General features: G+C 38.2%; 1 protein-coding gene across 2 annotated transcripts in view; it reads left to right on the top strand.

The window, feature by feature from the left end:
• The window catches only part of DSC3 (desmocollin 3), a 45495-nt gene extending 24214 nt beyond the window's left edge, over nucleotides 1-21281 (top strand). Inside the window, exons 7-16 of one of the 2 annotated variants that reach the window (XM_036244977.1) lie at nucleotides 118-284; nucleotides 3500-3634; nucleotides 4250-4435; nucleotides 7867-8123; nucleotides 8236-8378; nucleotides 9528-9752; nucleotides 10143-10367; nucleotides 13051-13172; nucleotides 18055-18309; nucleotides 20979-21281. In XM_036244977.1, coding sequence (XP_036100870.1) covers nucleotides 118-284; nucleotides 3500-3634; nucleotides 4250-4435; nucleotides 7867-8123; nucleotides 8236-8378; nucleotides 9528-9752; nucleotides 10143-10367; nucleotides 13051-13172; nucleotides 18055-18309; nucleotides 20979-21176 — 1913 coding nt within the window. In that variant the 3' untranslated portion in view covers nucleotides 21177-21281. Of the gene's footprint in view, nucleotides 1-117; nucleotides 285-3499; nucleotides 3635-4249; nucleotides 4436-7866; nucleotides 8124-8235; nucleotides 8379-9527; nucleotides 9753-10142; nucleotides 10368-13050; nucleotides 13173-18054; nucleotides 18310-20847; nucleotides 20891-20978 lie in introns of those variants that run through there. The other variant, XM_036244978.1, reaches the window with a different exon arrangement.
• The last annotated feature ends 230 nt before the right edge of the window (nucleotides 21282-21511 follow it).

The raw sequence follows: 21511 nt of genomic DNA, 5'->3' as shown, positions 1-21511 counted from the left end.
AAGAAATACATTTTGAATTAGGTTTCCACCATCACTGTTAAAATTTGAAAAGTGTAGATACTTCTAAGAATATGTATCAATATTGGAAATTACACGTTCTTTTCTAATACCATGTAGGTACTAAAGTGGGAGAGGTTTGTGCCACGGACAGAGACGAACCAGACACTATGCACACACGCCTGAAGTACAGCATTCTGCAGCAGATTCCACAGTCACCTGGGCTCTTTTCCGTGCATCCCGTCACGGGCGCCATCACCATTGTCTCTCAATATTTGGACAGAGAGGTAGCTTCCACACTCTGTAGAATGCCTTTCTCCTGGGGGTGGAGCCCCCTCTTCTTCCCCACTTATTGCACTTTGCTCTTCTTTAGTTTGAGTTCTAATCTTATTGTATTAAAGTATAAGATCATAAGAATTCCTGGCCATGTTACCTGTTTTTTTATATTTTATTTCTTTTTTTAAAATCCTCACCTGAGGGTATTTTTCTATTTTATCTTCAGAGAGAGTGGGAGGGCGAGAGAGAGAAACATCGATGTGAGAGAGACACATCGACTGGTTGCCTCCCGCACGACCCCGACCAGGGCCGGGGACGAACCACAACCGAGGTACGTGCCATTGACCGGAATCGAACCCATGACTCCTTGGTCTGCGGGCCGATGCTCTACTGCTGAGCTAAATTGGCCAGGGCACATTTATTTCTTTATGCAAGAGAAGTCATAAGGAATAGAAATGCAGATCAATTGGTATCTAGAAGGTGTGGGAACAAAAGATATTTCTTATGAAAATTATTATTATTAGATATTATTTTTTTCTCGTGTGTGTCTAGTTGGTTCTAGCTCAGTGAAGGAGTCAGTTTTCATAAAGGACAGTTTGTTTTGTTTCTTTCATTAGTATAGATCATACCCTGATCCCTATTTAGTTATTACAGATAATGTGCTTTTTATGTGTAAAGGATTAATTGAGGTAAGGTTTACGAATTATTAAAAATCTGTAACACTATTTGGATGATAGTAATAACATATTTTCATATGTATAGGACTTTGTATTCAAATTCTTTATGCATAATTTTATTTGGTTTTATAATTTTCTTATTTGACTAGACAGGTGTTATGTTTAATTTATAAGAAGAAATGTGATAGTCAGAAAGATTGATTTGATTTTGTTAGTCTGTATTTAACTCTGAGTCATATATGTTGACTGAGACAGATTCATCAATTTCATATGTAAAAATGGCTTTATTAGAACACTTAAATGCTTCCTACTATAACTGGAACAACATAAATATAAGGACCAATGTGACTGGGAGAGATATTAAAAAGAAGACATCAATAGAATTTGATGCCAAAGAAAAAGGGAGGGTTGGTGAGAACTTATAAAAAGAAATCAAATGTAGTACAGATGTTTTATTAATTTTGTGTTTTCTTTTTATGCATTTGTGCAGGCAGGACATTTTATGTGATAAAGCACATAATGATAATAATAGATGGGAAAGGTTGAAGGGGACAATATGAATATGTTTTAGTATCTGTATAACATGTAGAGATGATGTGGTAATCAAGTGAAAACAAGGAATTTTTTCTCATTTTTTACAGTTGAAAAATGAGACTTAAAAAAGATAATGTAAGGATACATAGCTTATAAAATACCGGTTTTGGAGGGATTAAACCCAGGTCTGCTTGATTTATGAAAAAATATCTAACAGGATTTTGTGGGGAATAACACAGGAAGTAATGAAATGTACAAGAAAGATAAAGAAAGTGCATTTAAAGGAAGAAAAAAACAGGCTATCAGAACCCTAGAGCCTCTAGGTAGAGCATTTTGGGGTGCGATGTCCATTTCCAGTGTGGAAAGGAGATGAGTCAAATGAAGCCCGCGGTGAGATTGAGGGAAATAGGAAAAGAGGAAAAATTAAACATGAGGAGTGGCTACAGAATAGTACGATAGAAGAGAAAGGCAACAGGTGACTGTGTCACAAACTGACTCCATTTCATCATCAACACACCATCTGCAAAACTCCATTCCCAGAAGCCAGCAGTGATTTCCTAATCGCCACATGCCAATTGCGTTAAGTCTCTGTCTGTTGTCAACTACTGAAACTGTGTTTGTTCCTTGGATTTCCGGTTTTTATCCTGCTTCTTTTTTAAACACTTTTTCTTCTTTTTTTAAATTAATTTATTTTTTTTATCCTCACCCGAGGACTTTTTTTTTGATATTTTGTTCAGATAGAGTGGGGGGTGGGGGAGAGAGAGAGAGAGAGAAACATCGACGTGAAAGGGACACATCGAGTGGTTGCCACCCACACGACCCAACCAGGGCCGGGTCTCTCCAGACCGCAGGCCAACGCTCTAACCACTGAGCCAAACTGGCCAGGGCAAATTTTTTTTTCTTTATTGATTTTAGAGAGAGAGGAAGGGAGAGGGAGAGAGAGATAGAAACATTGATGAGAGAGAACATCGATTGGCTGTCTCCTGCATGCCCCCCTCTGAGGATTGGGCCCACAACCTGGGCATGTGCCCTCATCAGGACTTGAACCAGTAACCTCTACGTGCATGGCTCGACATTCAACCACTGAGCCACACAGGCTGGGCTATCCTGCTTCTTTGATCTTTGGTTTTTGGTGTCCTTTGCTTAGTCTTCTTATTTCCTCTTTAGATCCTCAGCTGCTGAGATGCTATTGTTACTTATATCCTCAGTTTTTCTCATCCTTTAACCTCTCCTAGATATCTCATTCCTACCATAATTTCAACCCCTATCTACATACTGGTTGGTGATTCCCAGATCAGTACTCTGGCTATGATTTCTCCTGTAAGTATGGACCATATACCTTTTGGACCTTTCTTCTTAGATTTCCCATAGGCATGTAAAATTCAGTATATGCCAAAGAAAACTCATTGTTTTTGCCCCTCCTTGTGAACTGTCTCTTCTTCTGAATTTTCTGTATTGGTTGGTGATACCCATGTCTGCCTATCTATCCAAGTGAGACACCTGAGCATCTTAGTCCTTCTTTCTCTCTTGTATATAGAATCTGCTTTCAAGTTCCCTTCTAATTCTGGCTCCCACCTAACTTCCCTGTCACCCTTCTTCTCTGTCTTCATTGCTACTGCCTCCGATTTGGACCACCTGTGTTAGACTATTTTAGGAGCTCTTTAGCTGGTTTCTTTGACTTCCAGATCAGCTCACTCCATATTCTGCTCATCCTCTTTAAGAATATTCTTTCGAAACTCAACATGCTTTTATTTTGTGCTGCCCCTGTGACTTCAAGGAAACCTCTCCTTATTATCTGCCATTTAAAGTATAAGTCTAAATTCTTAATATGACTCTTTATAATTTAACCCCTGCCTACCTTTAGAGCTTTATTCCCATCTAACAAATTCTTGGAGATTATGCAAATATGGAAATAAAAGCATGGATATACACAAATAGTAGTGTACAATTAAATGTTCATTTATAAATCTAACCAAAGTTGTACAGAATTAATTAAATATTTGCTTTCTTTTAAGGTTGTAGACAAGTACAAATTGATAATGAAAGTACAAGACATGGATGGTCAGTTTTTTGGATTGGTGGGTACATCAACTTGCCTTATAACAGTAACAGATTCAAATGACAATGCACCTGCTTTCAGACAAAATGCTGTAAGTATGTAATTCCAGAACCTAGCTCTGTCTGTTGTCATTTGTTATTTAATCTAGATTAATAAATATTTATTATACTTTGAAGTATATATGTTTATTTTTTGAATAAATTAAATAGCAGATATACAAATCTGTTTTATTTGTTCACAGTAAAGGCCAGTAACATTAGTCTTCATTTGTAATGATAGTCTTCTTTCTTTTTTTTTTTTATCCTCACCCGAGGACATCTTTCGATATTTTGTTCAGATAGAGTGAGAGGGAGAGAAAGAGAGAGAAGCATCGATGTGAAAGCGACACATCGAGTGGCTGCCACCCACACGACCCAACCAGGGCTGGGGACAAACTGCAACCAAGGTACATGCCCTTAGCGGGAACCGAACCCAGGTCTCTCCGGACCGCAGGCTGACGCTCTAACCGCTGAGCCAAACCGGCCAGGGCGATAGTCTTCTTTCATTTAAAAGATGTCTTCATGATACAATACTGTTGAGATTCATGGTTTTAAAATAATCTAGGCAAAAAGTACAAGAACTTTTGAGTAGAAGACGCGTTTTATTTTCTTTGTAAAAGTTTTTTTTTAATATAAAGTAAGTTTTTAATGACTTCTTTCTGTTTCAGTATGAAGCATCAGTAGAGGAAAATACATACAATGTGGAAATCTTACGAATACCTATAGAAGATAAAGATTTAATTAACACTGCCAATTGGAGAGCCAATTTTACCATTTTAAGGGGCAACGAAAATGGACATTTCAAAATCAGTACAGACAAAAAAACTAATGAAGGCATTCTGTGTGTTGTAAAGGTACAGTAACAATGAATATTTGACAACTTGGCAAGTTAACACGTTGTAAAAAACTAATGGTTTAATCAACTAAATACTTTCAAGTTGTAAGGGGACATAGTCTCTTTAGTCCCATTGTTCCCATCTAATGCCTGCCTTTCTTCTATAATATATTTGCTATTTATTAGACACCTAACTTATGCTTGAACATTCTTAATTATAAGGATCTCCATATCTCGATTGTCAGCTTATTCCATATTTAGAGAGCTCTGATTCTCAGAAGACCTTGCTTCTGCTGTGCCTAAATTATTCTCCTTATATCCCATGTCTTTAATCTGTGATTTATTGCTAATGCTATACAGAAGAGTTATAATTCTTTTGAAAAGGCTGTTATGTCCATTTGAAACTTACCTTCTCTAGGATAAATATTCCCAGTGCCCTTTACCTATTCAAAGTTAGCCTTTGTATTATCAGTAAAAAATAAATAATACTTTTCTCTGCTGCCCTATAATTATTCAATATAATAATGAAAGTGAAAGCATTTGATAAACTACAGGATATTATTATTATATTTTTAAAGTATTAACATGATCTTGCTACAAATAATTATAATTTTAAATAAAAAGTTAACTTCCATTATAAAAAAAATAAGATAACTTTTCTGGAACCATAGAACGTGAGTTGATACAGTTGTTAGCTGAGTCCTGGGTAAGTTTTGCATCTCAGTGTTTATTTCTGTTGCAGCAGCAGCAGGAGTACCTATGGGCTTGAGTGAGGAAGCTATTGTTCGTTATCATTCTCACATAGAGGGGCCTTAGTTCCAAAACAAACAATACACGTCATTTTCTAGGGAGTTGTTAACTTCTTAATGCAGATATAACTTATTTTTTAACGATTTATTTCAATTGATGAAACAAAAAGCCACTCAGTGGTGGAAGAGAATTTATGTGTTTTCATTTATCATTGATTTCATCTCAGCAGATTTCTAATCTTGCAGAATTTAAGCCACTAAGATAATACCCAGTTTAAACTCTGAAAAATCACATAAAAAATTTAGTAAGTGGCTCTGGGTCGAATAGCGGCACCCCCACTGGTTCAGCAGCTGTTTCCTACATTTCCATCTCCCTCTCACTGTCAGCGGCTGCTCTGGCAGTCTGAGCCATCAGACCAACACGTCCTTTGTGAGATGGCGTTCGTTGGCAACAAATAAACAGATATTCACTTTCCCTCTTGACGCTAGTTTCTGGGATAGTCATAACAAATCAAAATGCATTTCATATGCATTTTGTGGCTTTTAAGATTCAGAAAATTTCAACTTCTTAGTGGACTCATGATATTATTATCTCAGTCTGTGTAGGTGTGGGGAAAGGTTTAAAACAAAATGGTATTCATCACTTTTTATTTTGTTCCATGTTCAGCCAGTATTTTTTTTGTTTGTTTGTTTTGTTTTGTTTTTTATCCTCACCCGAGGATATTTTTCCATTTTTTGTACAGATAGAGTGGGAGGGAGAGAGAGGAAGGGAGAGAGAGAGAGAAACATCGACGTGAAGGGACACATCGAGTGGCTGCCACCCGCACGACCAACCAGGGCCGGGGACAAACTGCAACCGAAGTACGTGCCCTTAGCGGGAACCGAACCCGGGTCTCTCCGGACCGCAGGCCGACGCTTTAACCGCTGAGCCAAACTGGCCAGGGCCAGCCAGTATTTTTGTTTTTACTTTTTTATTGAATTTATCCGGGTGACATTGGTTAATAAAATTGTGTAGGATTCAGGTGCACAATTCTGTAATGCATCATTTGTCTATTGTATTGTGTGTTCAGCATCCCCACGTCAAGTCTCCTTTCATCACTCTTTATTCTTCTTTAACCCACCCCCTCCTTCCTGTCTGATAACCACCATGCTATTAACCCAGCCCCTCCTTCCCGTCTGATAACCACCATGCTATTGTCTGTGTCTATGAGTTTTTCTTCCCTAAATCTCTTCACTTTTTCACCCAGCTTCCCACCCATCCCCTCCTCTGACAGCTGTCACTATGTTCCCTGTATCTGTGAGTCTGTTTTTATTTTGTTTGTTAGTTTATTTTGTTCCTTAGACTCCGCATATGATTGAAATCATATGGTACTTGTCTCTCTGCCTGTCAGCCAGGATCGCTTTGATAACCTGAAGAGAATCAAAGACAGAGGCGCTTCACCTTTGTGTAAAATACTGTTTTATGGGTTTTGCTTGATTCACTGTCTGAAAATCAGTTATAATCAGAGTATTGATTTAAAAAGTTTAAGAGGCTAGTGAACCAGTTAAGCAGCATAGATTGGCAGAGGAATTATAGTGTGGTGATTAAGGAAAGCAACTCAAACCAGACTACCAGATGAGAATCTTTTAGCCGTGGGAAAATCAGTTTATCTCCTTTTCTCGGCTTTCTACTTTGAAAAACAGGGATGGTCATAATAACAGCACCATTAAGCATATCATATTTCTCTTACTCAACTTTGTTTTCACTGTCAGAGTTTCTTGGGATCCACTACAGACATTGCCAAAGTATAATTATCAAATTGTCAAAACATAATTTCCACAGAAGTAGCCAGCATGGGTAAAAGTTCTGCTTAACTGATGAAGGAACCAGCAAAAAGACAAAACAGATCCCTGAGAACTGAGACCCTGGATGAGTTCTGAGAAAGGAAAAACTGAAACAAGATTGCTCAGTTATTAGCCTGATGGAAATGATATTCATGTATTAAAATATTCCTTGAGAACATTTTTTCTATCAGAGAGAAAATAAGATCATTGCACCTTTTCAATTTTGTTTAAGTTGACATCTAACTTTGTAAGAACTAAAAAATATCTGGGCCTTAGTCAGTAGTAAATAGTGAGTCGAACAAAGTTCTGTTCTCTTAGATGACCTGTACACTGGTCTCTTAGTACACTAAAGCAGGGACCTAGACCAATGTCATTTTTTTTACATTTCTCCAGGTTCAGAATAATTTTTTTTTTTAGTAAGAATGAAGCATGAAAGTATATAAAGAATTGCTTTTCTAAAAAAAATATGATTTTATTGATTTTTTTTAGAGAGAGAGGAAAAGAGAGAGTGTTAGAAACATCGATTGGCCATCTCCTGCACGCCCCCCACTGGAGATCGAGCCCACAACCTGGGCATGTGCCCTGACGAGGGATCAAACTGGGACCTCTTAGTCCATGGGACGATGCTCAGTCCACTGAGCCACACCGGCTGGACAAGAATTACTTTTCCATAGCTCTATGAACCACCTGCTGAAACTTTTGCACCACTCTGGCTAAACGCTTAGTGAATAATCACTTCTCTTATTAGCAAAGGATAAAAGTTAATATTGACTTGGAATGCATGCAATACTGTTCATATTGACAAAAGTTCACATGCTATTTGAAATTTCAAATGTGTTTTATACTCATACTGAAGTACATGTATTTCTTTTTAAAGCCATTGAATTATGAAGAAAACCATCAGGTGGTCCTGGAAATTGGAGTAAGCAATGAAGCCCCTTTTACTAGAGACACTGCACTCAGGACAACCATGAACAGAGCTTTGGTCACAGTTCAAGTGAGGGACCAGGATGAAGGGCCTGAATGCAACCCTGCAGCCCAATATGTACGGATTAAAGAAAATTCAGCAGTGGGGTCCCGGATCAATGGCTATAAGGCATATGACCCCGAAACTAGAAGTAGCAGTGGCATAAGGTACAAAGAAATCTATAACCACATACTGATAATGTATTTGAAACAATTGGGACAGTAACTTATTTTAATACATTTTATATTATTAAAAGCTATTTTTATCTTTTATGAACAGGTACAGATTATTGCATGATCCTAAAGGGTGGATCTCCATTGATGAAATTTCGGGGTCAATCCAAACTTCCAAAATTCTGGACAGGGAGGCCGTAACACCCAGAAACGACTTGTATAATGTTACAGTCCTGGCATTAGATCACGGTAAACAAAACAGTTTTAATCTGGTATTTCCTAAAGGAATTGGAAAATAATGCAATTTTTCTTGTGCAGAATTATTCTTGCAATAAGTACATGGAATTCTTAGAAATTCCTTTAAAGGCTCTGTTCCTACTTCTCTTAATCATCTAACAAGGTGAAACTACTTGGAAATGAAAAGCCAGGTTTTTTTTTTTTTATCCTCACCCGAGGACATTGCAATTATATTCAGATAGAGCAGGAGGGAGAAAGAGAGAGAGAAACATCGACATGAGAAAGACACATCGAGTGGCTGCCACCCACAAAACCCCAACTGGGGCCGGGGACAAACTACAACCGAGGCACGTGCCTTTAGCACCAGGTACAAACCCGGGACTCTGGTCTGCAGGCTGATGCTCTAGCCTCTGAGCCAAACTGGCTGGGGCAGGTTTTATTTACCTTTATAGATCCAGAATGGTGGACCTTAAATGCTTATAGACTCTCTGTCAGAGGAGAAAGGTGGAACTGACCTCTAGGGCTAATGAAGTGGACTTGCTAGACTCTTCTAGAACTCTTCATGTCACTTTAAATTGAGCCTTTGAATAGCTCAGCTGACTTTTAGGGCAAAATGATTCTTTCTTTGAATTCTCTTTCTTAAAGGAACCCAGAACTTCTCAACCCTGGTTTTATCTTAAAATAATTTGTAACACTTAAAAAAAACATCAAGATCTAGACACTACCTCAGATGGACTGAATCAGAATCCCTGGTTTGGGAGCCTGGACATCATACATTTAAAAATTTCTCCCTAGGTGGTTTCAGTGTGTCCCAGGATTAGAATAATTGTTCTGTAGTCACATTATTGCACATGAACATATGCACCAGGAGGAACCCAAGGAAGTAGGGTTTAAAATTCAGACATTTAATATCACTGTTTGGTAATAACTTAGGTAAAAGTTTATTGGCAATTATATCTGATACTATCAACAGCAGTACTCATTTTAGATAATCCGCAGGTTTCAGTTATCCATATATGTTCTTATTTATCTAATAACCAGGAGTTTATTTAAAAAGCCCAAACAATCATATTTATAATCTATTTGATTTTTTTTGTTTTTTTTTTAAGAAACTCTAGAAGACTCTACAAATTGCACTAAAGCTTTTGCCTTTCTTCCTAGACGGTAGATCGTGTACTGGAACACTTGCAATTAACATCGAGGATGTGAATGATAATGCACCACATATTCTTCAAGATCAGATAATAGTCTGCAAACCAAAGATGGGGTACACTGACATTTCAGCCTTTGATGCCGATGAACCTATCCATGGCGCTCCATTTTATTTCAGCTTGGCAAACCCTTCTTCAGAAATCAACAAGATATGGACCCTCTCCAAAGTTAATGGTATTCAATCAAAAATAATGATTTAGATGCTCCGAAACAACTGAGAATGGATTTACTCGGTTACTCACATGAAACCTGTAAAATTGATTCTCATCAACATCTTTTAAAGCCTAACAAACTTTTAGAAATATCGCAGGGGCCTGTGTTATACATTGTACACAAAATGAAAGAAATCCTAATTTTTATAATGGCACATTTTACTTTTACAACAAAGTCAAAAATGCTTTGTGAAAAGAGTAGGCAGCTTATCATTAAATTGTTTTTGCTGCTTTTCAAGCAACTCCAGCAATTGAAGAGAGAATGTGGCAGCTGGTTGTTCACAAACAGGTGTGGTAAACAAATGCTAAGGGAGAATTGCATTTTCATTAACTTCAAATTCTTTTATTTCAGATACAGCTGCCCGTCTTTCCTATCAGAAAAACGCGGAAATGAAAGAATATAATATCCCGGTTACTGTAAAAGACAGAGCAGGTCAATCTGCCACGAAAACCGTGAGAGTGAATCTGTGTGACTGCACGCACCCCAGCCAGTGCCTGGCGGCTTCCAGGAGTGTGTCCGTGTCACTTGGAAAGTGGGCGATCCTGGCAATACTACTGGGAATAGCATTACTTTGTTGTAAGTCCTTTCGCTTACCTACAATTAAAATATAATATCTGAGTGTAGGAAAAGGTCTTTAAAAAGTAATCCTGTCCTGCCTGGCCAGGGTGGCTAAGTGGATTGAGGGTTGTCCCATGGACTGAGAGGTCCCGGTTCGATTCTTGATCAGGGCACAGGCATGGGGTGTGCAGGAAACAGCTGATTGATGTTTCTCTCTCTCCAAAAAAAATCAATGAAATATGTTAAAAAAATAGTAATCTTGTCCAACTGTCTGTCAGGTGTGAGTCCACTTTACAAATTTCTTTGGTGTTATTATCTGAGTTCTGATTGATTATTTTGTATGAGAGGAGCATGATCCTTTCTGAGATAAAATATTTTATTTTTGGACAGGACTCTCAAAAATGCCTAAGGTTGTGCTAAATCTGTCAATGTATAATTTTATTTCTTGGTCAAAGTACTACTCATTTAGTGCTATAAAGCAATCTAAAACTTCTGCTACATGAACGTTCACTAAAAGCTGTTTTCATTTCTTGCCTTCTCACCATTTACCACAGGTTTATGGATGTTCAGCAGTATCTTTTCTTCGATGTTATCTGGCCAGTTTTGAATTCTATTGGCCTCTTCTGTCACCAGTTGTGTAGTTTCCTATGACACCATATCGTTTCCTCTCTTTTTATTTTATTTAATATATTTTTTAAATTTATTGATTGATTTTTAGAGGGGGGGATGGAGAGGGAGGGAGAGAGAGACAGAAACATCGATTGGTCACCTTCAGCATGGCCCCCCACTGGGGATCAGGCTCACAACCTGGGAAGTGCACTGACCGGGAATCAAACTGACGAGCTTTGGTGCATGGTTTGACACTCAACCACTAAGCCACACCGGCCAGGCTCTTCTCTTATATCCATCCAACCCTCCAGCTTAGATTAGCTGTTGTTCCTTTGTTCTGTGATAGGAGTAGTGATTAAGCAGAAGACTCTACAATCGGACTATCTGGGTTTGTGCCCCAGCTCTGTCATCTGCAAGTCATGTGACCCAGGGCAAGTTACTTAACTGTGCCACAGTTTCCTCATCTGTAACGGGAGATGATTGTAGTAGACTACTTTATGGGATAGCACTGAGGATTAATTAATGCATGTGAAGAGCTTATAGCAGTGCATGGTATATTTCCAATAAGTGTACATTATTTTTACCAACTCAACAAAATAGATGTATATTGAACACCAATGATATACCAAAAACTGTGTCTAGATGCATGAGATTCATCAAAAAACAACACACACACACACACACACACACACACACGGTCTGTTTTGAGATAGTAAACTAATAAATGAATTAAATGCTGTGGAGGAAAAAGAATAGAGCAAAATAATTAGGATCTGTAGTACGGTGGAATAGATGTGGGGTGAGGGTGAGAGATTGGTGGTAGTGATTGCAGTTTTCAGGAAATGGTTAGATCAGGCCTAACTGAAGGTGGTTGTTGATGATTTTTGGAAAAGAGAAGTCGGTCCAGTGGAATACCTGGGGAAATAGCTTTCAGGCAGAGGGGAAGGTCAGTGAGAGTATGCCAGGGGAAATCAACAATGGCAGGGAGACCACTGTAGCCAGAGAGTAGTGGGTGAGGGGAAGTGGGTGAGGAAATGGAAGCAGACAGGTCACAGGGGCCACAAGAGTAGGCAGGGGTTGGCACGCCTTTTCTAGGGCTAGATAATGTATCTTACACTTTGCAGGCCATGTGGTCTCGGTTATAACCAATCAAATCTGCCCTTGGAGCAAGAAAGCAGCCATAGAAAACATTTAAATAATGGGCATGCTGTGTTCCAATACACTGTATTTGTGGACACCAACATTTGAATTTTATATAAATTTTACGTCTAATAAACTATAATTCTTGTGATGTTTTAAACCACTTAACAATATTAAAAGCATACTCATAGGCCATGCAGAAACATGTGGTGAGCTGGATTTAGCTGTAGTTTGGCAGTCCGTGGTATAGAGCTTGTAGAACATTGTAAAGAACTGCTGTTACTATTAGTATTTATCACATACTTCAACCTCCCACAGTTATTACATAGAATGAAAATTCCGAATAGACAAAATACAAAATAAGTTTAATTAAGATACTTGGAGATAAATCTGTTCTGGGAAAAACATTTTCTCATGCTTTCTGGTAGGCAAACCATTCTTTGGGGAATCAATAAATCTCTTTAAAGTCTTTGTCTAAAATAAATGTCAGTGACTTTAAAAATGTACTATTTAACTCATGATTCTAAATGCTTTAGTGTGATGGGTAGAATTCTCTCTTAAAGACCACTGTCATCAAAATATACATATAGTCATGCCAAATTGTAAAATCTGAGCTAAATCATGGTATGTTCATTTAGAAGGTCAAGGTGATTCATAGGATCACCTTGCTTGGCTTTATTTGCCTCCTGTGCAGGGAAGGGGGTAGTGGGGTACAGGAAGAGATTAACCAAACAATTTATATGAACATATGCATAAACCGTGTACACAGACAATAGTGTGGTGAAGGCCTGGGGTTGGGTGTGGGAATGGGGTGAGGGGGTCCATGGGAGACATCTGTAATATTTTCAAAAATAAAGATAAATTTTAAAAATTAAGATACAAAAGATGGATATTTTATTCTATGTATGTTAAACTTTATATATTTACTTTTTTTTTTTTTTTTCCAACTCAGCTGTGTTGTTCACTTTAGTATGTGGAGTTGTTGGTGCCAGGAAAAAAAAAGGTTTTCCTGAAGATTTGGCACAGCAAAATTTAATTATATCAAACACAGAAGCACCTGGAGATGATAAGGTGGTAAGTAATTTTCTTAAATGATTATTTATCTCTGAGTATCTTCCATACTTTCTTAACTCATTCTCATGAAGTTATTTTGAAATTTAGGAGTTTATTTATATTTTTTTAAGGATAAGTATTTTTTATCTGTCAAGATTCAAATATTTATGTGCTGGCATTTATTTAAATTTTTAAACTAGATGCATTGTTTCAGTTATCTTTTTCCATTATATTATAGCGTTATAATTTAAATTTTTTTTTGAGGCTGTAAATTTATTATAGCAACGTTCTATTTGTTATAATGTTATTTATTATAACATTACAATGTATATTTCTACAATGTATACTTCAAGATATTATTTTTCTCTGATTGTTTATAATAGGAAAAATGACTTTTTTTTTTTTTTTATTGATTAATTTTTGTTACAGTTGATTCTCCTTTTTTTCCCCCACTGATTCCCCCCTTGGAAAAATGACTTGTTAAAAGTTCTGAAGATAAATGAAGAAAATATCAGAGGTGTATGTTTTTAAAAAGTGCGTGTGTGTGTGTGTGGGAAGAGATTGGAAAATTACTGCCAATGTCTTTTTCTTTTAATATGCCTTTATTGATTTGTTAGAAAGAGATAGGAATATTGATGCGAGAGAGAAACACCTATAGGCTGCCTCTAACACGCCCCTACTGGGGATCGAGCCCACAACCTGGGCATGTGCCCTGATCTGGAATGGAACCAGGACCTCTCAGTCCATGGGATGATACTCAGTCCGCTGAGCCACACCAGCTAGGCCCCATGTGTTTTCTTATATATTTTTGGGACCTTTGAAGTCCTTGGCACTATGCTGCTTGTTTTTTGTAAAGTATATTAAAAACATTTTACAAGGCATATTCTTTCCTCAAAAAGATTTCAATTTATTTATGAGAAATAGAATCTACTTTTATAAGGAAGATAAACAGGTACATACCATTAAACCATTAGCCCCAGTATGATAGAGCATCATCTGAATTCAAAGATACTTATGATACATAAATGTACTCATGTCATCTGGACCAATCAGGAAGACTGGTGAGAGAGGTTCATGTTACTCATTACTCTGGGATCTAAAGAATAAGAAGCGTTTGAAAGTGGAGAGATGTTGGGAATAGCTAAAGAGGAGGAAGACAGCCTAAAGAACACAAAAGGAGATGACAAAGTTTGGAGATTATTCAACAAATAGTGAATAAATTGATTTCAAATAGAAGAAATGATGTTTTGGAATAGAGGCTTAAAACTTGTTAGGCTTTTTGAGAGGATATGAGAGGAGTGGGATACGGGACTTTCACAGACCCCACCCTGAAGGTTTCAGATTTATTCTTTGGTGAGGTAGAGCCCGTCAAGGTTTCCTCAGGAAAGTAGCCTAATGTGAGCAGTGTGGTGCTGAATCCGCAGGGTGAGCACTGAGAATAGGAAGGTGTCTGGGATGGGGAAGATAAGGGATTGGGATTTTTTTTTTTTTTTATCCTCACTCGAGGACATTTTTCCATATTTTGTTCAGAGAGAGAGAGAGAGAGAGGGAGAGAAACATGACACATCGAGTGGTTGCCACTCACACAACCCAACCAGGGCCGGGGACAAACAAACCGAGGTACATGCCCTTAGTGGGAACTGAACCCGGGTCTCTCTGGACCATAGGCGATGCTCTAACCGCTGAGCCAAACCGGCCAGGGCGGGATTGGGATTTTTTGATAGTCTAAGGGTGAGATTGCTAGGATAATGGTAATTGAGATATTAAACCAGGGATGGATAAGAAATATTTTCAATGTATAAATAATGAGATTGTTTACCTTTGAATAACAAAATAAAATGTGGAGTCAAAAGGATAGATGCTATAGCCAGGAACAATGACTACATATCAAGCATTTTTTATATCTCAAGGTGAAGATCACTTTTTCATCAACTATTTCTCTCTTTCATATCCTCCCACCCTCATACAAAAGCACGGCCCATCCAGATTTGACATGTCTACATGTGGAACCATGTAATTATCTCTCCATTCAGAAAATAGGTTCTTTCTCTCTTTTTTTAAAATTTGTTGATTTAAAAGAGAGAGGAAGGGAGAGAGGGATAGAAACATCGATGAGGGAGAACATTGATTGGCTGCCTCCTGCATGCCCCCCACTGGGGATTTGGCCCACAACCTGGGCATGTGCCCTGACTGGGAATCGAGCCAACAACCTCTTGGTGCATGGGGTGATGCTCAACCACTGAGCCACACTGGCCCGGTGGTTCATTCTTTTGCTAGTCCTCATATAAATAGTAAGTTCTTATTTTATATCTGAGCATGAAATGAGTGAGCTTTAATTAATATTTGTTCTTTTACATTTGATGCCGGAGCTGATAGTATTGATCAGGTACTTCACCATATCATACTCACACCTGGGTACCTGTTCTCTGTCAGGAACACTTCTTAAAAGGACTTGGAATTACCAGTTTGTACCAGAACATAATTTCAGGGCCACTTTTTAAAAAACGGAACCAACTTTCATAGTGAATATATAAACTCATTTTAGTACAATGAATAAAGGTGATGGCTTTAGTTTTGGGTCTGAGTTTAAGTTACAGGAATTCAGATGGGGTTAGGCGTTGGGTGAAAAATCAGGACTGGAAAAATGAATCTGGAAATCACTGGCATATAGAAGGAACTATTGATCTGTGAGAATAGACTCTGGGGAATGCACTCAGAGGTGGCTGGAAGGAACGGAGAGTAGAGAGGATGTGAACTGGCCCTGTGGGCTGAGTCTCCATTTTAGTTTATTTTACATTTTTTTCTCATTATCTTAGAGAGATGATCTCTGAACATGTATTTACAATGACAAAATTATACTATCAGGATTTAAAATTCAGGATTTTTTATTTGTAATAGAAATTTGGCAGCAACCTAAGCAAAAGATATAGGATAGCAGTGCCACCAAATGGCTACTTTTCATTTCTCCTTTCCCAATATTTTTTTCTAAGGCAGTGAGATAGTATGTGTGACTTTTATAGATGCACTTCAGGTTCAGTAAATCACCTGAACTTGAAAATCTTCCAGTTTAGTTAGAGTCTCTGCAGATTAATTTTAAAAAATTAAATTGCTGAGGAGATGGAACGCCAGATTGACACGGCCGTAACCGTTTATGATTAGAACTGACACACCGAGGTTACCACTATAACTAAACTTCTCACCTGTGTTGAATTTCCCTCTATAGCTCTTTTTCTTTGAAACTGAACTTTTGGAAAGAAAGATTTCTACTCGATATCACTATGTTATTACTTTCCGTTCATGCAGCACTCCTTGGAAATTCTTTGGACAGATATCACCAGTGGTCACTTTTACTTGAATCCAGTGGATGCTAACTTTATTTGAACCAGTTTATTTTTTCAAATTTGATTTTATTGACTTTAGAAAGAGAGGAAGGGAGAGGGAGAGATAGAAACATCCATGACAGAAACATCGATGGACTGCCTTCTGCATGAACCCTACTGGGGATCCAGCCTGAAACCTGGGCATATGCCCTGACTGGAAATCAGACCTGTGACCTCTTGGTGCATGGGACCACGCTCAACCAACTGAGCCACACCTGCTGGGCATAGTTGAACCAGTTTTTAAACGACTTTTATTTTTTCTACTTTGGTCATTGACCCCCTTACCACACTCCCTCTTTGCATAGCTTCAGACTCATGCCTCTTGGTTCCCTCGTTGGCTATTTCAGATCAATTGTCACAGCTCAAATTCCTTTCTCCTCCAGGTCAAATGGGCTTTTGCTTGTGGTTTTATCTCAGCCCTCCTTTCTTTTAGTTTATAGTTTTATCTGGGTGATGTCATTTATTCCTGAGGCTTCAACTACCACCTGGATGGTAGGACTCTGAATTCTATCTTCAGCTCCGATCTCACACCTGAGCTCCAGATCCCCATATTCATGTACTTATCTTGGACGTCCCACAAGTTTACCATGTCCAAAATTGAATTTCTATGCCCATCTCACCCACAAGCACTTCCTTCTTCCCTATTTCAACGTGAATATATCATTAATCTAATTGTACAGCGGAACACATAGGAATTATTCCTGACCTTTCCCTTTGCTGTCTCATCTGTCTAACAACGAGTAAGCTCTCCAAGGTGTTCATTGACTTCTTTAAATCATTATTGCTTCTACTTTGGCTTAGGTCTGTATCATTTTTCACTTAGAATAATTCAGTGACCTTTCTGATCTCCATGACACTACACTTGTCTCTTTCCTATTTGTCTTTCACATTGCCTAGAATGATTTAAAAAATATTTCTCCCCTGTTATGAAAACCCTTCTTTGAGTCCTCATAATCTCAGGATAGTCTACATTTTTAAGCATGGCAGGCAGGTCTTTATGTCCTCTGGCCTTTCACAACCTTCCCAGCTTCCGTTCTCCCTCTGAATTCTATGTGGTAGCCATTCTCAACTGGCTGAACCCCTAAAGCATCCTTTGCCGTAGACTCCCCCTGCAGTAGTGTATTTTTATTTCCATTTCTCAGTAGGAGACCTTTAGCTCAGTTTTCCAAGTCTGCTACAGTGAACCTCTCTGGATTTGAATTTTGATGTTCTTTCTCTGTGCTTCTATAACATCCTGTGTTCACCTGTATATCAAATAATCCCATTCTTAAAGTAACTGTCTGTGTTCTGCCTTATTGGAATAATAACTTCTTGGAGTCACTGAATGACCTTGTCCGTCTTTGCATCCATCCCTAGACTGAGCACATACTTGGAAAGTAATAAATGTCTGTGGAATGAATGAGTAGATGAAGGAATGGATGAATAAAAGGTTGAATCATTGTTCTTTCTCCCTTGCCTCCTCATGACTTTCCTTGGAATCCATTTTCTCCCAATATGAATGGTCTTATTTTATTGTATTTCAGTGTTCTGCCAATGGGTTTACGACCCAGACCGTCAACAACACTAGTCAAGGCTTTAATGGCACTATGGGATCAGGAGTGAAAAATGGAGGGCTGGAAACGATTGAAATGATGAAGGGAGGAGGGCACCATACCTTGGAGTCGTGCCGGGGTCATCATCACACCCTGGATTCCAGCAGGACCGGACACGTGTGCGTGGACAGCTCCAGATACACTAACTCAGAGTGGCATAATTTCACTCAGCCTCGTCTTCGTGAAGTGAGTTTCCCCAAATGATTTCACTCTACAGTTATAATGTCCAAATGGAGAACAATAGGAAATTGAAATTAACACATTTTTTGAGAAACTGCTTTTCCCTATTCTTCATGGTTTCCTCTTTCTTTCTCACTCTCTGGTTATTTTTTCCTCTTGCTCTTTGATTGTGGCACATTATCTAATATAAAAGGGATTTTATTTCATCTGCCATATTCCTTTAATTGATGAAATCTCATGAAAATGGCAGTCTTTTAATATCCTTCATTTAAGTCACATTTTAGTTTCAGGTGTGTTTTTAGCTCAGCAGCTCTTTCAATATGGAAGAATATGAAAAATCCTCATCACTCCCCATCACAAGACTCCCTACATCAAATCTCTATTTCTCTGTGAAAACAAAGCATCTGCACACAATCCTAGGATTAACATTGAATAATATCATCTGGCTGAACTGTTTTTAATGCAAAAAATGCCACGCAATATGTGCTTAATTCAGAGGAAAGCTAGGATGTGAAAGAAAGGAGAGATTAAAGAAGGGATTTGCAGTCCTGATGGTACATCAAGACCCCTTGGGGAGCTTTTAAAAAATACTAATACCTGAACACCACCTTGAAAGGTTCTGATTTAACTGTTTTTGTTTTGTTTTTTTTGTGTGTGTGTGCTAAAGCTCCTCTGGTGGTTCAAATGAGCAGCCCAGCTAGAGAACCACTGGATTACATTTCTTTTTGGTACTAAGTTTTCACTTCCTTTTTTTAAAAAAAATTTTTTTCATTAATTTTAAAAGGAGAGGGAAAGAGAGAGAGAGAGAGAGAAACATTGATGTGAGATCAATACATAGATAGGCTGCCTTCTGCATGCCCCCAACAAGGGATGGAGCCCTTAACCCTGGCAGGTGCCCTGACCAGGAATTGAACCAGCAACCTTTTGGTGCATGGGATGATGCTCAACCAACTGAACCACACCAGCCAGGGCAAGTTTTCATTTCTTTGATCAAAGGGTACCGGTGCCTTTACAGTGCAAGCCCTGGACCGGAAGCCCTTAATCCTTTGATGGACTGCAAATGGGCAATATTGTGATGTGGCTGTAGCTTATCATAGGTCTGCAGCATATTTTTTTCAAGGAATTCAAGTGTTAATCCTTTTTCTGTTTCTAGACAGTCAGTTTCATGTAATATCAGGTTGGGAAGGAGCAAAGCTTATGATGCATTCTTAGGAGTGTTCTCCAATGTGCACATCAGGTAACGGGATGTGAGGCTGAAATGGTCATAAAGGAAGACACTTGATAACACAAGACAAAATGAGCTCGGGTTAGAGAAGGAATGCACACAGGTGAGGGCAGGAACAGGCACAGGAGTTTGACAACTCAGCAGGCAGGCTGGGTACAGACAGTGGGGGTAGTTGGGACTGAATACTTGGCCCCTCCATTCCAAAGGCCAGGTTTTTGCCATGTGAGTTATGTTATTTTAGATTCTATTGAAATTTTTTGTGCCTCTCTACTTAGTCATGTTTTAGCTCTTTTCAACTTGTTTCTGAAGCCAGTGAGGTAATTGTTACCTACTTTCTTTTTTTTTTATTAATTAATTTTTGTTACAGATGTTTCTCCTTTTCCCCCCACTGATTCCCCCTTCCCCCCCCCCCCGCCCTGTCCCCAGCTTTGTTGTCCATGTCCATTGTTCATGCATACATGCATATAAGTTCTGTGGTTTATCTCTCCCCCACCACCCCCTCTTCTGGGGATTGTCAGTCTGTACCCCACTTCCATGTCTATGGGACTACCCCATTCCTCAGACTGCTTTGTTCATTATATTCCACAAATAAGTGAGATCATATGATACTTGTCTTTCTCTGTTTGGCTTGTTTCACTTAGGATGATACTTCCCAGGTTCTAACTGCACGTAACATGTAACAATTTTAATGAATGTCTGTTACCTGTTTACTATGTGCTGGGCAGAAGAATAATATTTTTTTCTTTATTTTACTTACTTTTTCCCCTCACCATTTATCCACCATATACCTTCTTTTACCTCCACCCCTCTACAGTCACCACACCTGTCCATGTCCATGAGTCCTTTCTCGTTTTGTTTTTTTCTCAGTCCTTCCCCCTCCCTTACCTGCCCCCCTCCAGAGCTGTCTGCCTGCTCTCCATCTATTTTCATGCACTACTATGTCATTTAAAACTGATCCTGTGAGGTAGTCACTGTCTATATTCCCTTTTTAGATGTCAGAAGAGGGACACAAAATATTTCCTAACTTGCTCATAGTCATATAGCTAGTTGGTGAAGCTGGAGGTATGAATCAAAATCAGGACCGGTTGACCATTTAAGCTCAAATTTCTAATCATTATGCATATTGTCACCATCCTGTGGACTAGCCTGGCTTCTAGATATAAAATTTAGAGATGAGCATTTAATTATAATTTAATGTACTTAAATATAACATTTATATACATAATTTTTTATTTGTATGGATTGGTAGAAATGTAAGATATACTGACTTGATGGTATGGTTGTGATATAGACCAATCATGTGCATTTTTTGTATGTAGGACTCCATTAGAGGACACACTGGTTAAAAATTAAACATAAAAGGTAAATAAAAAAATAAATTTTATGTTTATATGTTTGTGTGTTTAAAACAATAATGCAGTCCTTTTTTTTTTATTTGTTTGTTTTACAGAAATTGCACCTATATAATCAGAATGAAAACAACCTCTCATCTCAAGATTATGTTCTTACATATAACTACGAAGGAAGAGGATCTCCAGTTGGTTCGATAGGTTGCTGCAGTGAAAAACAGGAAGAAGAGGGTCTTGACTTTTTAAATAATTTGGAAGCTAAATTTGCTGCCTTAGCAGAAACATGCACAGTGAGATAACTGTTGCAGAGCTTCAGTTAGACATGGTGTCAGGCATTCTGGAGCTTTCTGAAAGGGATACTTTAAAATTCAATTTCAATTTCAATTTCTAAATACATCTATATGAATACATATGAATATGAATGCATATGCATTTGTCTAAATTTTGAACTATGCTCATTACAAATTTGCATTTTTCAAGCAATTTATTGATTTTCTTTTCTATCAAGTTTAAATCTTAAGACAGATTTTTGCCTTCTTTAAAGCGAGTAAATAGACAATTAACAGATCTCATGCTGTAGCATTGGAATTAAAGTTTATAAAGGATCTGTTCTCCTTTACAGATATTTTCCCGG

Source organism: Molossus molossus, unplaced genomic scaffold (assembly GCF_014108415.1).
Source record: "Molossus molossus isolate mMolMol1 unplaced genomic scaffold, mMolMol1.p scaffold_m16_p_6, whole genome shotgun sequence".
Classification (NCBI taxonomy): domain Eukaryota; kingdom Metazoa; phylum Chordata; class Mammalia; order Chiroptera; family Molossidae; genus Molossus; species Molossus molossus.
The sequence above is the reverse complement of the archived record's forward strand: the minus strand, read 5'-3'. Positions and strand labels throughout refer to the sequence as shown.